The following is a 16633-nucleotide window of genomic DNA, read 5'->3' as shown; positions in this document are numbered from 1 at the left end:
GAGTCTCGCTCTGTCGCCCAGGCTGGAGTGCAGTGGCGGGATCTCAGCTCACTGCAAGCTCCGCCTCCCGGGTTTACGCCATTCTCCTGCTTCAGCCTCCGGAGTAGCTGGGACTACAGGCGCCCGCCACCTCGCCCGGCTAGTTTTTTGTATTTTTTTTTAGTAGAAACGGGATTTCACCGTGTTAGCCAGGATGGTCTCAATCTCCTGACCTCGTGATCCGCCCGTCTCGGCCTCCCAAAGTGCTGGGATTACAGGCTTGAGCCACTGCGCCCGGCCGAAACATCCTTTTCAAGTGCATATAAACATTTACCAAGATAATCGACATTGTGGGAATAAAACAAATCTAAATAAACTTAAAATAATTCAAATATATAAAGTATGTTTTCGGATCACAATTGATTTTCTTATCACAATGGATTTTATGAGAAGCCCATAAAAAAAAGCTATCTGTAACATTTCCAATATTTGGACATAAATAACATACTTCTAAAAATCTACTAGTCGGCCAGGAGCAGTGGCTCATGCCTATAATCCCAGCACTTTGGGAGGCCAAGGTGGGCAGATCACAAGGTCAGGAGTTCAAGACCAGCCTGGCCAAGATGGTGAGACCCCCGTCTCTACTAAAAATACAAAAATTAGCCATGCATGGTGGCAGGCACCTGTAATCCCAGCTACTCAGGAAGCTGAGGCAGAGAATTGCTTGAACCTGGGAGACGGAGGTTGCAGTGAGCCAAGATCGCCCCAGTGCACTCCAGCCTGGGCGACAGAGCGATATTCCATCTTGGAAAAAAAAAAAAAGAAAGAAAGAAAAGAGAAAAAAGAAAGAAATTAGAAGAGGAAACTAAACCCAAAGTGAGCAGAACAAAGGAAATAATAAAAACAAACTGGAAATCAGTGAGATAGAAAACAGAAAAACAATAGGGAAAAATATAGGAAACTAAAATCTTGTTCTTCTGAGAAGATGAATAAAATGGACAAACCTTTAGCCAAACTGATTAAGAAAAAAAGAGAGAAGACACAAATTATCAATATCAGGAATGAGAGGGATGACATCACAATAGATTTTAAAGACAATGAAGGGATAATAATGGAATGTTATGAACCACTTTAAGCCAATAAATTTGACAACTTAGACAAAATGGACAAATTACTCAAAAGACACAAGGTACAAAAGCTTGCTCAAGAAGAAACAGGTAACCTGAATAGTGCTTTATCTATTAAAGAAGTTGAATTTGTAGTTCCACAAAGAAAGCTCCAAGACTAGATGGACACATTAGTAAAGTCTACTTAATATTTTAAGAAGAAATAATGCCCAGACTGGGCAACATATTTTTCTATAAAAAATTTTAAAAATTAGACAAGCATGGTGGCACACAACTGTAGTCTTAGCTATTTGGAAAGCTGAGGTGGGAGGATTGCTTGAGCCCAGGAGGTTGAGGCTGCAGTGAGCCATGATCATGCCATTGCATTTCAGCCTGAGTGACAGAGTGGCCCGTTTCAAAATGAAAAAAGAAGAAGAAAAGAAAAAAATGTACAAACAAATTGATGAGTAAAAACATGCAAGTTTATAAGAAAATATACACAGTATGATGCCACTTATGTAGAAAAAAATTCCATGAAGCAAAATTATATTTTTCAAAATAAATATAAGAAGTAAACATACACTAAAGATCTAGAAACACATCAACTGGGGCCGGGCACGGTGGCCCACGCCTGTAATCCCAGCACTTTGGGAGGCTGAGGTGGGTGGATCACCTGAGGTCAGGAGTTTGAGACCAGCCTGACCAACATAGTGAAACCCTGTCTCTACTAAAAATACAAAAAACAAAACAAACAAACACACACACACATCGAGCTAATAATGGTGATTACCTCTGGAGAGGGCTGTTTATCTGAATACCTGGACTTTTCTAAGAGTGATACATTAATATATTACTTGTATAATGTGAAATATAATGTAACTATTTTTATTTTTATTATTTTTTGTGAGACAAGGTCTTGCTCTGTCGCCCAGCTAGAATGCAGTAGTGCAATCTTGACTCACTGCAGCCTCCACTCCAGGGCTCAAGCCATCCACCCACCTCAGTCTTTTGAGTAGCTGGGACCACAGCCATGTGCCACCACAACTGGCTAATTTTTTTTTTTTTTTTTTTTTTTTTTTTTAGACAGCTGTCTCCCAGCATGGAGTACAGTGGTGTGATCTCGGCTCACTGCAACCTCCGCCTCCCAGGTTCAAGCGATGCTCCTGCCTCAGCCTCCTGAGTAGCTGGGATTACAGGCACACACCACCACGTCCAGCTAATTTTTATATTTTTAGTAGGGATGGGGTTTCACCATGTTGGTCAGGCTGGTCTCGAACTCCTGACCTCGTGATCCGCCTGCCTTGGCCTCCCAAAGTGCTGGGATTACAGGCATGAGGCACCCCGCCCGGCCATTTTTTGTATTTTTTGTAGAGGCAAGGTTTCGCCGTGTTGCCCAGGCTGGTCTCAAATTCCTGAACTCAAGAGATGCTCCTGCCTTAGGCTCCCAAAGTGTTGGGATTACAGACATGAGCTACCCCGCCTGGCCTAATGTAACTTTAAAAGGGAAAAAAGAAAGGGCTCTAGCGAGAGACTTCCATTTCAGAAGTTCACCACTACTCTACTGACATGCCTGAGTCCTCCAAGAGCCATGCCTTCTGAAGACACGGTGTGTTCCTGGTCTCAGAGGAAGAGCCAGGAAGCTCCAGGAAACCTGCTCTGTTCTCTAAGGTATTCCAAAACAAACACAAAATCCCCAAGTCACTCAGCTTGATGAATCAGGCTGTTATTTTGGTAGGGGCAAATCCAGGATTCATGGTACGCTTTTTTAAGAAAGACAGAACTATAAACACAAAATGCCCATAGCCACTGTAATTCCATCTAATATGGGGGAAATTGTGACAGAGGAAATCTAGAGTGAAGACGTAGTGGTATTAAGTGATTACAGTTAAAATATGTTACCTTTGCTAATTTTACAAAAATGTATAACCATATACACACATTGCTAGGGCCCCTTCCAGGGGCCCAAGTGAGGGGCCCTGAAATTTAAGCTCCCTTAACTTCAGGTAAACCCATGTCTGGCTAAATGACTTGGGTCAACTATTCTCAGGGTCGGGAGGTCATCTTCAATGAATATGAGGCATAAGATTAAGTCACTGAGAATTGAAAATAGTGCCCAGGTGGAACATTTTACTAGCATATTTGACATTTAAGGTAAATTTCAAGTAAAAATAAAAATCTTGGGCCCAGTGTGGTGACTCATGCCTGTAATCCCAGCACTTAGGGAGGCTGAGGCAGGAGGATCACCTGAGGTCGGGAGTTCAAGACCAGCCTGACCAACATGGAGAAACCCCATCTCTACTAAAAATCCAAAATTAGCCGGGCGTGGTGGTGCATGCCTGTAATCCTAGCTACTCGGGAGGCTGAGGCAGGAGAATCGCTTGAACCTGGGAGGGAGAGGTGGCAATGAGCCAAGGTCGTGCCATTGCACTCCAGCCTGGGCAATAAGAGCAATGAGAATGAAACTCCGTCTCAAAAAAAAAAAAAGAAAAGAAAAAAAAGAATTAATAATTTTTTAAAAATCTCTAAAATGCAAACTTAAGTCTCTCTGGAGATTTTCTTTAAAGTTTCTTACCATTTCTAACTGATCTGCAGAAATGAGACCAAGGGTGTTCTGAGGAGAAAATGAGAAATTAATTCACAATTGGTTTGATATATGTTTACCATCCCCTTTAATCTTCTGGCATGCTCTCTCTTCCCCTCAATTACTCTTGTGAGTGAATTCATGCAATAGATATAGAGGGCCAGTATTTGTGTGGACCTCTGGCCTGCAGAAATTCAACACATGATCCCTATTTTCCAGGATTTTAAAAAGTAGTTGGGGAAATAGGAAATAGTTAATAATAAGAGGAAATCTGAATGAATAGAGTTGAGGAGATCAGTCAGAACACCATTACAAGAATCTAAATTGAGGCAAATATTTCTGATTGGCAAAACGTAACAGTGATGTTGAAAATTACATTTAAGTAACTCTAAATATAATTCATAGTAAAAGAACTACCACTGTAACTGGCATTCATTGGCTGCTTCTTGGTGTATGAAAAAGAAGTGAATTATGGTGAGAAACCGCCCTATTCAAGGTGCTTTTCCTATTTGGATAACAAATTAGTCCAAACAAAAATGTATCTTTTGAGCACCAAGTATGATACTACGGAATTTGTTGATAAAAAGCAAAAGGTATGGTCTTAACAATCTAGAAATTTATTATCCATTGAAGACAAGAGGATTTTCATGTATAACAAGATAACTAAAAACCTAGGTAGTAGGTGAGAGGTGTCAAAAAATGGGTACAAATAATAACATTCTATAATAGCTTAGAGGAGGAAGATCTCTGGGCTAGTAACTTTCCCAGGGACATAGGACTACACTCCATTATGAAGACATTCACTGAGGAGAAAGGCATTTATTCAAAGCCACTTGAGCTCAGCAGTGAATGTAACTCTCAATCTTGGTCTCCTACATTAATAATTTCACTAATTAATTTAGCACCCAATACAATGTGTTTTAAAGGGGTGCTCAGTTAATATCAATATATTCATGTTGGTGGTTTAAAAGTAAAAATAATAAGCATACACTGTATAGATAAGCAAATTAGTCTTAATATTTACTGAGTAACTACATTTTAAAAACACAGCAAGTACAGGCCGGGTGCGGTGGCTCACGCCTGTAATCCCAGCACTTTGGGAGGCCGAGGCGGGCGGATCACGAGGTCAGGAGATTGAAACCATCCTGGCTAACACAGTGAAACCCCGTCTCTACTAAAAATACAAAAAAATCAGCCAGGCGTGGCGGTGTGCACCTGTAGTTCCAGCTACTCAGGAGGCTGAGGCAGGAGAATTGCTTGAACTCGGGAGGTGGAGGTTGCAGTGAGCAGAGATCGCATCACTGCACTCTAGCCTAGGTAACAGAGCGAGACTCAAAAAACAAAATAAAAAACAAAAACAGAAACAAAAAAACAGCACAAAGCCCAGGCATCATATATAAATAAACTGAAATGGTAGACTTTCTACTTTCTAAGGATAATAGAAAAAAAATATATATATTTCTGTATATTGAGAACAACCTTTTTATATCATAGTCTGGAAAATTTAATGGAATTTGAGGCATGAAAAGATTATTTCAGCCAGGAGGGAAAAAAGATTACCAGTGAAGCAGGAGTCAGAACAAAAGACCCTCCTTCCAGGACAAAAGACCCTCCTTCCAAGAAATGCCTGGGAGTGGTCTCAGTGGAGAGGCAACTCCTAGACTAGAGAGATACTGAGATTCCCACTACTGAAGACACCTTTACTTTTTAATATCTTATTTTAACCAAAGGAAACTGACTTGGCAGACAGGAGCCAATATTCCTGTTGTACTCTCTGTAATAGCCCAGAGGCCTCATTCATCATAAATTTCCAAGGACTTGGGCTAGATGTGGGTCAGGGGTAGGGAGAAACATATCGGCTGAAAGCAGAGATACTTCCTACCAGTTGCAGCTGTCTGACTTTTTTCTTTGGATTTGAAGTGAGTTGGGGATTCTCTATTTTCTTGAGCCAAGTCTCCTTGGGCAATTTATACACATCCAGCCAAATATCTCCGACTCCTGCATTGGGAAACCAGAGAACCATTGAGCAACTGTAAGACAGCCACAAGTTTCCTCTGAGAAATGGCCTGTTTTCTTCTCAGAACTGCTGGGAAAGAGACCAGCCACTTCCGTAGCAGGCAACTTTGACACACTGAAGGAGAAGTAGTTCTGCAATGGTTATTGCAAGTCCTCATGCCCCACATAACTTTCCCATGGAGAGTTATCCCCTCAACCCACCATCACCTATCTAAGGGAAGCAGGGGCTTCTCACACTAACAGCACTCATGCAACATGATGTTTTAACCAAATTGCTCTGCCTAGCCCCCACATTTTCTATGTTGTGAAAGGTAAATTCCATTGACATTAAAAAAATATGGGGTCGGGCATCGTGGCTCATGCCTGTAATCTCAGCACTTTGGGGGTCCAAGGTGGGTGGATCACCCGCAGTCAGGAGTTCGAGATCAGCCTGGCCAACACGGTGAAATCCCATTTCTACTAAAAATACAAAAATTAGCCAGGTGTGGTGATGTGTGCACCTGTAATCCCAGCTACTCAGGAGGCTGAGGCAGAAGAATTGCTTGAACCCAGTGGATTCTGACCCTTCCAATGTCAGGTATTTAAGGAAGATATGCATTTTATTTACTTATTATTATTATTATTTTGAGAAGGAGTCTTGCTCTGTCACCCAGGCTGGAGTGCAGTGGCATGATCTCAGCTCACTGCAACCTCTACCTCCCAGGTTCAAGTGGTTCTCCTGCCTCATCCTGTGAAGCAGCTGAGATTACAGGTGCCTGCCAGCATGCCCGGCTAATTTTTATATTTTTAGTAGAGACAGGGTTTCACCATGTCGGCCAGGCTGGTCTCAAACTCCTGACCTGAGGTGATCTGCCTGCCTCGGCCTTCGAATGCTAGGATTACAGACATGAGCCACCACACTTGGCCAAGGATATGCATTTTATAATGCTTTATGTATTCAAGGAAACTTTTGCACCATCTGTACTGGTTTCCTGAGGCTGTCATAACAAAGGACCACAAACTGGGCAGCTTAAAACAATAGATATTTATTCCCTCAGAGTCCTGGAGGTCAGAAGTCTGAAATTAAGGTGATCAGAAGATTACTTTTTAAGAAAAAATTTAGCCAGGATCCCATACCATGGGAGAACAAACTTTCCCAGGTTAACATCTCCTCAAATATTGGTCAGAAGAATTCTTTAGGTACATCTTTCCCAATTCTAACCCTTCCTCAGACACACTCCTGTCAGTTACTGATTCTGTATGTGCTGCCTTCCTCCCTAAACAGGTAAAACTAAAGGCAAAATGTCAGTGGATATGATCGCTTCAGCAGCACATATACTAAAGCTGGAACGATACAGAGATGATTAGCATGGTCTCTCTGCAAGGATGACACACAAATTCATGAAGCATTTCTTTTTTTTTCTTTTTCTTTTTTTTTTTTTTGAGACAGAGTTTCACTCTGTTGCCCAGGCTGGAGTGCAGTGGCCCGATCTCGGCTCACTGCAAGCTCCGCCTCCCAGGTCAAGCAGTTCTTCTGTCTCAGCCTCCCCAGTAGCTGGGATTACAGGTCCCCACCACCACGTCCAGCTAATTGTTGTATTTTTAGTAGAGATGGGGCTTCACCATGTTGGTCAGGTTGGTCTTGAACTCCTGACCTCAGGTGATCCACCCGCCTCTGCTACCCAAAGTGCTGAGATTATAAGCGTGAGCCACCACATCCAGTCCAGGAGGTGGTACTTCTTTTTTTTTTTTTGAGACGGAGTCTTGCTCTGTCACCCAGGCTGGAGTGCAATGGCGCAATCTCGGCTCACTGCAATCTCCGCCTCCCAGATTCAAGCGATTCTCCTTTCTCAGCTCCCTGAGTAGCTGGGATTACAGGTGTGCACAACCACGCCCGGCTAATTTTTGTATTATTATATTTTTTTTAGTAGAGACGGGGTTTCACGACGTTGGTCAGGCTGGTCTCGAACTCCTGACCTCGTGATCCACCCGCCTTGGCCTCCCAAAATGCTCCTTGCCCGGCCAGGAGGTGGTATTTCTATCATTTCCCCTTGAGTGTGGTCTGGACCTAGTGACTTGCTCCTTACAGAGGATACGGAGGGAAAAACAGTAGCTCTACAGTGGAGAAACCTGGCGGACACCATCGCAAGTGATCAAGGTTAATATCAGAAGTAGTGAGTCACGCTGCTATAATGTATCCCTTGATATGATGCAATGAGAAAAGCAGGTCACCTCTGTTGTATCTTCCCCCAAATCCTTAACCCCAGTTGAATCATGAGAAAAATATCAGACAAGCTGAAATTGAGGGATATTCTACCAAATACCTGACTGGTACTTTTTAAAAATGTTAAGGCCTTGAAAAATGAGGAAAGGCCAAGAAATCATCCCAGACAGGAGGAGACTAAGGAGACACAATGACTAAATATAATATGGTATCCCAGATTCAACTGTGGAGCAAAAAAAAAAAAAAAAAAAGATTAGTGGAAAAACTAGTGAAATTTAAAACAAATTCTGTAGTTAAGAGTTAATTAATAGTACTGTACCAATGTCATTTGCTTAGTTTTGACAAATGTGGTGTGGCCATGTTGAACATTAATACTAGAGAAGCTGGGTGAAGGGCATAAAGGAACTCTGTAATTTCTTTGCAACTCTTCTTTAAATTGAAAATAATTTCTAAATAAAAGGTTTGGAGGGACAAAAGCAATCATTTGGAAGAGATTGAAAATCTGAACCTTAACAGTCTTTGGTTAATCTTGCCTTGTAGGAGGAAGGCTGCAAAGTCCCCTCCTTGAGAGACCTCCATCTTTATACAGGTAGTTTGCTTGCTGGTATCATCCTGAAAACAAAAGAGATGTTGATAGAGTAGGCATAGCCTGCCAACAGAGAATGTATATCAGGGCTCTCTGTGGTTTGCACCCAGGAGCAGAGATCCTTTTAGAGCTTGGGACATGAAAAGATGCTTCAAACTGCTTCATACTTCCCATTTTTGTACAGGAATTGGACAAGATGGTATGTAAAGAAGTAGAACTCACTTTTCTACGTAAGGTTTTTGAACTTATTTCCTGGTCTCTTAAATACTCCTGGTGACTTCTGGCATACTATTGGATCTCCTGGTTAGGTGTGCAAACCCTAAAGCCTATACTGGCATCCAATTATTCAACTGAATTGAAATAAATTCTACATGACACTGAAAAATCTGATAGTTGCTGGACAAAAGGCTCTATCTAGACTATGGTAAAGACTGAATGTAACCCTAGTATGAAACCTGCTCAAATTGTGGATAAGGTCAGAGAGGCTCAATGTGAATGGTTATGCTTTTTTTTTTTTTAATTTTTAAAAATTTTAGGAGAGATGGAGTCTCACTTTGTTGCCCAGGCTGGTCTTGAACTCCTGGCTTACAAGTGATCTTCCCAAGTTGGCCTCTGAAAGTGCTGGGATTATAGGGGCATGAGTCACCATGCCCAGACTAATGTATCTCCTAAGTCTCTTAGTTTATATTAGCTCCCTTGTTTGTTTTTCTGTTTGCCATTTATTTGTTGAAGAAACCATGTCATTTGCCCTGTGGAATTTTTCACATTGTGAACTGAACTGATTGCATCTCCATGGTTCCTGTATTTCCTGTAAACTGATAATCAGATCTACAACTTTGATTAGGTTTAGGTTCAATGTTTTGGGAAGAACATTCCACAGGTGCACTGTGTCCTTCCTACTGCATCATATCAGGAGGCCCATAATAGCTGGTTGTCTCTCTTTTAGTAATGTTAAGGTTGACAATTGAGAACAGTTATCATCCTGACTCCTTTATTACAAACTTCCCCACCAGCCATTGGTGGTTATTGCCTAGACCATTCTTTGTAATAGGGAACAAGAGTAGGACACCTCAGTTCTATCATTCCTTCTGCATTTGTTAGAATTCTTCTATAAGGAAGATCTTTCCATCATCAACTATTTGGTTGCCTTGAAATTTGGTTGCCCATATGAAAAAGTCAGGATAAAAGCTTGATTCTTTCCCTTATCAGTTTTCAGAATACTGAGTTTGTGCCCTCACAACTTCCAAAGGTGATAATAAAGTATTTAAAATATATGATTATGAATTAATGGATTTTAAACATTTTTGTGTGTTTTAATCCACCAACAGTACTTTTTTTGTAATGTCGCTGATAATTTGAGCATCATAGTTATGCTGGTCTCATAAAATGAGTTGTGGGACATTCCTAGTATTTTTTTTTTCTTAGGAGACTTTATTTAAAGATAAAATTTAAATATAGGTAAAGGCACAGGTATTAAATGCATAACTTGATGAGTTTTGACAAACTTATACATCCATGTAACTAATACCCAGTCAAGGTATAGGACATTACCATTATCCTAGAAAGTTACCTTATGCCTGTTTGAGCCAATTACACTTCCATATGCAACCAATGTTCTGCTTTCCATCACTAACACAGATAAATTTCGCCTGTTCTTAAGTTTCATATAATTAGAATGTACTCTTTTGTGTCTGGCTTCTGTCATTCAACTTGATGTTTCTGAGTTTCATCTGCTGTGTTGTTTTTAATCATCAGTTGTTTATTATTTATTATTGCTGATTAGTGTTCCATTGACTTAGTCTATGGATTTTTATTTGTTCTCTGATTATGTTTTTTTGTTTTTGTTTTTGTTTTGAGATGGAGTCTCGCTCTGTCATCCAGGCTGGAGTGCAGTGGTGCAATCTCAGCTCACTGCAATCTCTGCCTCCTGGGTTCAAGCAATTCTCCTGTCTTAGACTCCCAAGTAGCTGGGACTACAGGTGTGTGCCACTACACCTGGCTAAGTTTTTGTATTTTTAGTAGAGATGGGGTTTCACTGTGTTAGCCAGGATGGCCTTGTTCTCCTAACCTCATGATCTGCCTACCTCAGCCTTCCAAAGTACTGGGATTACAGGCATGAGCCACTGTACCTGGCCTTGATTATGTTTTTATTATTATTATTATTATTACAAATACAGCTGCTATGAACATCTTGTACAAATCTTTTTGTGAACAAATGTTTTCATTTCTTTTGGGTAAATTCCTAACAATGGGCTTGATATATCACAGGTTTAACTTTGTAAGAAACTACCTCACCTGTAATCTCAGCACTTTGGGAGGTCAAGGTGGGAGGACTGCTTGGGTCCAGGAGTTTGAGACCAGTCTGGGCAATGTGGCGAAACCCTGTCTCCTTTTGTAAATGTCAGTTTAAGTCTTTTGCCTTTTTTTTTTTTTTTTTTTTGAGACGGGGTCTCGCTCTGTCGCCCAGGCTGGAGTGCTGTGGCTGGATCTCAGCTCACTGCAAGCTCCGCCTCCCAGGTTCACGCCATTCTCCTGCCTCAGCCTCCTGGGTAGCTGGGACTACAGGCGCCGCCACGTCGCCCGGCTAGTTTTTTTGTAGTTTTTAGTAGAGACGGGGTTTCACCGTGTTAGCCAGGATGGTCTCGATCTCCTGACCTCATGATCCGCCCGTCTCGGCCTCCCAAAGTGCTGGGATTACAGGCTTGAGCCACCGCGCCCGGCCTTTTGCCTATTTTTTATTGGATCTTTTTATTATTGATTTGGAGTTCTTTGTATATTCTGGATACAAATACATTAAAGGATATAGAAATATATATAAAGGATATATATATAAAACGATATTTTCTCCTAGTCTGTGGCTTGTTTTTATATTTTCTTATATTTATTATTATTATTATTATTGTTATTATTATTTAAGGCCTTTATTAGCAGTTTGTAGTTTGGCTTTTTATAAACCAGATACTGCACTGATAATGCAATTAGTTCTGGTTATCTGGTTAATAGGCAATAAATAAATAAATAAATAAATCACCCCCACCCTGCCCAGCCTCAGGAGCCAAGGCATTCTCAGCTGGTGGATCCCTTGCTTTTGTCTCTGCCACATTGGGGTTTAGGATTTCATGGACACCTACATCTGTAACTGAAGTTGCAGTTGCTGACCTTGTGTCTCATCTTGGTTTTCCTTCTCCTCTTCATTGCTGACCTCTCTAAGCTGTCTTTGGTGAGAAGGGGCCCTGGAGAATTGTGGTCTAGGATTGTGTCACTGGTCCACCTTGTTCTCCTGCACCCTGGTTGTCAGCATCTCCATCACTTCTCCCTGCAAAGGACGGCTGCAATACTGTGGGCACCTGGTTGTCACAGCCATAATAGTGGTGCACCACAATAACGTGGGTACCCACAGGGTCACCACAAGCTAGAAACCCATGCCTGGGCCAGCTGTTGAGCCTGGCCTTCAGGAACACTCTCTGACCCTTGGTCCTTTCCCCACTCTCACTATTCTGATAATTCAGCTAGTGAGTGAGTGGAGGACTGGCCCTATGATGCAGACAGCATTCATAATGGTTAGTCTGCTGCAGATCTACTGCCTTGCATAGGAATGCAATTAGGGCCTGTAATATTTGCGACCTCCATACCCTTCAATAACCTCAAACTCCATCTACTACACTGGGAAAGCACTTCCTGGGGTTATTCTTCTATGACTGTCTGCTGTCCAAATACATCTCCTTGATGTCCTTTCTGTTGATGAAACCATATCCATTCCTGACATTGAGTTATTTGTTTCGGAAATTTTCACTGCAATGACCCTCTTGTCCTAGCCACCCTAGCAACTACTTTGTGTGGTACGGATGTGGGCACTACTGAGGACTGGCAGCTGCTGGGTCTCAGTCTCCTTGCTCAGGGTTGTGGTGATGATGACTGGGGCCAGCTGCGACAGCTGTAGCTCCTCCAGGGTGTGACTGTCACTAGGCCAGGTGGAGGTGGGGCTGTTCAGGGCTCTCTGGGGTCTGCTCTCTGCTCCTGCTACTGACTGAATTGTAATAGCATCTTTTGATGAGCAGAAATTTAAAATTTTTTAACAGCTTTATTAGAGGTATCATGACATAACAGCATGTTTTAAGTGCACAATTAGATAAGTTTTGACATATATGTACCTCTTGAAACGAACACCACAGTCAAGACAGTGAACATATCCATCACATCCAAATGTTTCTTCCTGCCTCTGTGTTGTATTGCCCCAGGCAACAACAGATCTGTTTTCCATCACTAGATTAGTTTGCATTTTCTACAGTTTTATAAAAATGGAACCATACAGTTATGTATTTTTTATCTGATTTCTTTCACTTAACATAATTATTTTGAAATTTATACATGTTGTTATATGCATTAATAGTTCACTCCCTTTAATTGAATAGTATATCCCATTGTATGGATACACCACAATTACTTATCCATTCACCTGTTGATGGACATTTGGATGGTTTCCGGTTTTTGGATATTACAAATAAAGCTGCTATGAACATTCATGTACAAGCCTTGGTGTGGGCATACACTTTCATTTCTCCTGGGTAAATACTTAGGAGTGGAATGGCTGGATCACATGGTAAGTACATGTTTAACTTTTGAAGGAACTGCCAAAGTGGTTGTACTGTTATACTTTACCACCAGCAGTGCATAGGAAGAGTTCCAATTGTTGCATATCTTTGCTAACACTTGGTATGGTAAGTGTTTTTATTTATTTTTTATTTTCCTTTTTTTCATTTTTAGTTTTTCTTTTGTTATTTTTCTATTTGTGTGTATGTGTGTGTGTCTGTGTCTGTGTGTGTGTGTGTCTGTGTGTTTTGAAACAGACTTGCTCTGTCACCCAGGCTGGAGTGTAGCGGCACAATCTCAGCTCACTTCAACCTCTGCCTCCCAGGTTCAAGTGATTCTCGTGTCTCAGCCTCCTGAGCTGGGATCCTGCCACCATGCTCAACTAAGTTTTGTATTTTTAGTAGAGATGGGGTTTCACCATGTTGGCCAGGGTGGTCTCAAACTCCTGACCTTAAGAGATCCACCTGCCTGCCTCCCAAAGTGCTGGGATTAAAGGCATGAGCCAACGTGCCTGACCTATTTTTGGTGAGTGTTTTTAATTTGAGGATTCTAACACATGTGTAATTATATCTCATTGTGATTTTAATTTCCACCTCCCTAATGACTAATGATCTTGAGCATCTTATTTGCCTTCCATATATCTTCTTTGGTGAATTATTTTCAAATCCTTTGTCCATTAAAAAAAGTTACATCGTTTCCTTGTTTTGAGAGTTCTTTATATAGTCCGGTTACAAGTCCCTTATCATATATGTCATTTTCAATGAATTCTCCCCGTCTATGGGTTGTATTTTCATTCTGTTAACAATATCTTTTACAGAAGTTTTTTTTTTTTTTTTTTTTGAGACGGAGTCTCGCTCTGTCACCCGGGCTGGAGTGCTGTGGCCGGATCTCAGCTCACTGCAAGCTCCGCCTTCCGGGTTCACGCCATTCTCCTGCCTCAGCCTCTCGGGTAGCTGGGACTACAGGCGCCGCCACCTCGCCCGGCTAGTTTTTTGTAGTTTTTAGTAGAGACGGGGTTTCACCGTGTTAGCCAGGATGGTCTCGATCTCCTGACCTCGTGATCCGCCCATCTCGGCCTCCCAAAGTGCTGGGATTACAGGCTTGAGCCACCGCGCCCGGCCTACAGAAGTTTTAAATTTTGATAAAGTCCAGTTTATCTTTCTTCTATGGATCATGCTTTTGGTATTGTGGCTAAAATATATTTACCTAACCCAGGATCACTTTCTCGTATGTTTCAGTCTAGAAGTTTTATAGTTTTAGGTTTACATACAGGTATGTGATCCATTTTGAGTTACTTTTTGTATATGGTGTGAGGAATGAAGTCCAATATTAATATTTTCTTTTATGATTAGTGCTTTTCATGGTCCTAAGAAATCTCTGCCTGCCCCAAGGTGACAAAAAAAAATTCCTGTGTGTTTTTTTTTTTTTCAAGAAGAAATGTTTTTAGCCTTTACATTTAGATCTAAAATCCCTATCAAATTAATTTTTATGTATAGTGTGAAGCAGAGTTGAGGTTCATTTTTCCATATTTGCTTTTCCAGTGTTTTAGCATTATTTGCTGAAAATACTTTCTTTTGGCCCCCACTGAATTGCCTTGGTGCCCATCAATAGTATTTCTTAGAAGATAAAATATAATAAAAAAATCTACTATGACTCACACCTGTAATCCCAGTACTTTGGGAGGCTGAGGCAGGAGGATCACCTGAGGCTAGGAGTTCATGACCAGGCTGGGCAACAACATGGCAAGACCCTGTCTCTATTTAAGAAAAAAAAAAAACGTACTCTGAGCAACACCCTCTCTTTTGGGAATTCACAGATTTAAAAAATAATTTCTGAAAACTTACAGTATTTTAGGCAATGATCTGGGAAAAGGGGATTCGAAAGGTAAATAAGACAGGTCCTCTTCCCTCAGGAGAAGCAGTCGTATGAACAAATTAGGGTAGAGGATGTGGGAGACACTGTGGTAGAAATTGTGTTCTCTTTGTCAGTGGCACAAAGCAGGAAGAGATCAGCTCCTCTTGGGTATATAAGGGAAAGTATCTTAGAGGAGGTTTTTGAGCTGGTCTTGAAGAATGGGGGAAATTTTGGTGGGGAGAAAAGGCAGGCAGGCAGATGAGGAGAGTATTTGAAGCAGAAGGAACAGCATGGGCAAGGGATGGGGAATGTGAAACAGCCTAGGACATTTAGGGACTTTTAAGTACTTATTAGATATGTTGGTCTGATTCTCAAAAGAAAAATCTGGAGTTCCTTTGCTAATTTTCTTTTCCTGACAACAGGGTAACTAAATCCAAGGAATTCACCATGTACCCTTTGATGGTGGGGGATCTTTTAACTGGATATTTTGGAGGAGGCTCTCTGGCCAAGGAAGTCTCTATTTCTTTCTAATCTAGGCCAGCTATCATTGATTCCATATTAAAAGTAAACTTAATTTGCTACAGCTTTTGGCCCAGCTAATGGTGAAAGAATAGGAACTCACCACTTCATTGATGGCTTTGACTAGGTAAAGACCTTCCTTATAAAAATAAAAGAGTCTAATGATACCTGAAACAGAAAAATAAGTAAGAATGTAAGACAGACAATTGAGCTGAAGAGGAATTGGAATTTTTTATATTTGACTTTGTGAACTTACCATCATGAGCTCGCTCATTCTTAGGCCTCCTTCCCAGCCCCTCCACTGCCTATGCTGCTCTTGGTCTCCCTGTCTTCCTCCACCCCTCACTTGAAATGTTCAGGTTGCTTTCCTTCCTTGGGTCCTCTCCACCTACCCCAACTCCACCGGCATCTCCCAGACGTCTCCTGTAAGACATGGGCTACATCCATCCACTTGTTGACTCCTATCTGTCTGAGCGTACCATCCCTTACTGCTTCACACCATTATCCAACTGTTTGCTGCAAATGTACTGTATTCCGCTTGAGAATTCATGGATTCTTTGAGGGAAAGGATCATAGCTCACTGTTTGATGTGTCTTGCCTCTCAATCCCAACAAGCTCCTCATGCAGTTAATTTTGTTGAATTAATAAGTAAATATGTTGATCTAATTCCCATTTAACCTAATGGCTCCAGTATACAAACATCACCCATCATGACTTCTTACTTCTTTCTTGAGGTGCCTCCCACATACTTATGACTTGCCTTTCTACACTATAATATAACCTTGTAAAGGCATCTGGCCCACTATAGGTGAACATCTAACTCAACCCAATACAGATTCATGGGATATCGGATTCATGCCAACAAACGTGCTAGGGACATGAAGACAGTCTACCTTCAGATTCACCATATTGAGGGCTACACAGACTTGAAATCAACTAGTATAATGTAGTGTGACAAATGTGATCCTATCTTTACATCAAACTCCTTCTGAGTATCAACATTCCCACAGAGATATATCCCTAGATGCCTCAAGTCTGCACATGTTCAAACGGAATTCTTCAACTCACAGAACCCTGATATCTTATTTTCCCATAACTGTTATCAAGAAATGGCATCATAATCCACCCAGTTATCTAAGGCACAAAGGGGGAGGCATTCTTCTTCACGGCCCCCCAGCATACTTTCCCACTACTTGACC

General features: G+C 41.3%; 1 protein-coding gene and 1 non-coding gene across 3 annotated transcripts in view; one reads left to right on the top strand and one right to left on the bottom strand.

The window, feature by feature from the left end:
* WDR93 (WD repeat domain 93) overlaps nucleotides 1-16633 on the bottom strand; it is a 52888-nt gene that overhangs the window by 23112 nt on the left and 13143 nt on the right. For both annotated transcript variants that reach the window (XM_023187134.2, XM_023187135.3), the window contains exons 4-7: nucleotides 15538-15602; nucleotides 8419-8497; nucleotides 5549-5664; nucleotides 3658-3696 (exon numbers count right to left, since the gene is read on the bottom strand). In XM_023187134.2, the coding sequence (XP_023042902.2) occupies nucleotides 3658-3696; nucleotides 5549-5664; nucleotides 8419-8497; nucleotides 15538-15602 (299 nt within the window). The remainder of the gene's footprint in view (nucleotides 1-3657; nucleotides 3697-5548; nucleotides 5665-8418; nucleotides 8498-15537; nucleotides 15603-16633) is intronic.
* Nucleotides 6980-7082, top strand: LOC111522949. The gene has a single exon (XR_002725382.1). It is a non-coding gene; the product is annotated as a U6 spliceosomal RNA (small nuclear RNA).

The sequence above is a fragment of the Piliocolobus tephrosceles genome, chromosome 6, assembly GCF_002776525.5.
Source record: "Piliocolobus tephrosceles isolate RC106 chromosome 6, ASM277652v3, whole genome shotgun sequence".
NCBI lineage: Eukaryota > Metazoa > Chordata > Mammalia > Primates > Cercopithecidae > Piliocolobus > Piliocolobus tephrosceles.
Note: the sequence above shows the minus strand (reverse complement) of the source record. Positions and strands in the feature narration are given on the sequence as shown.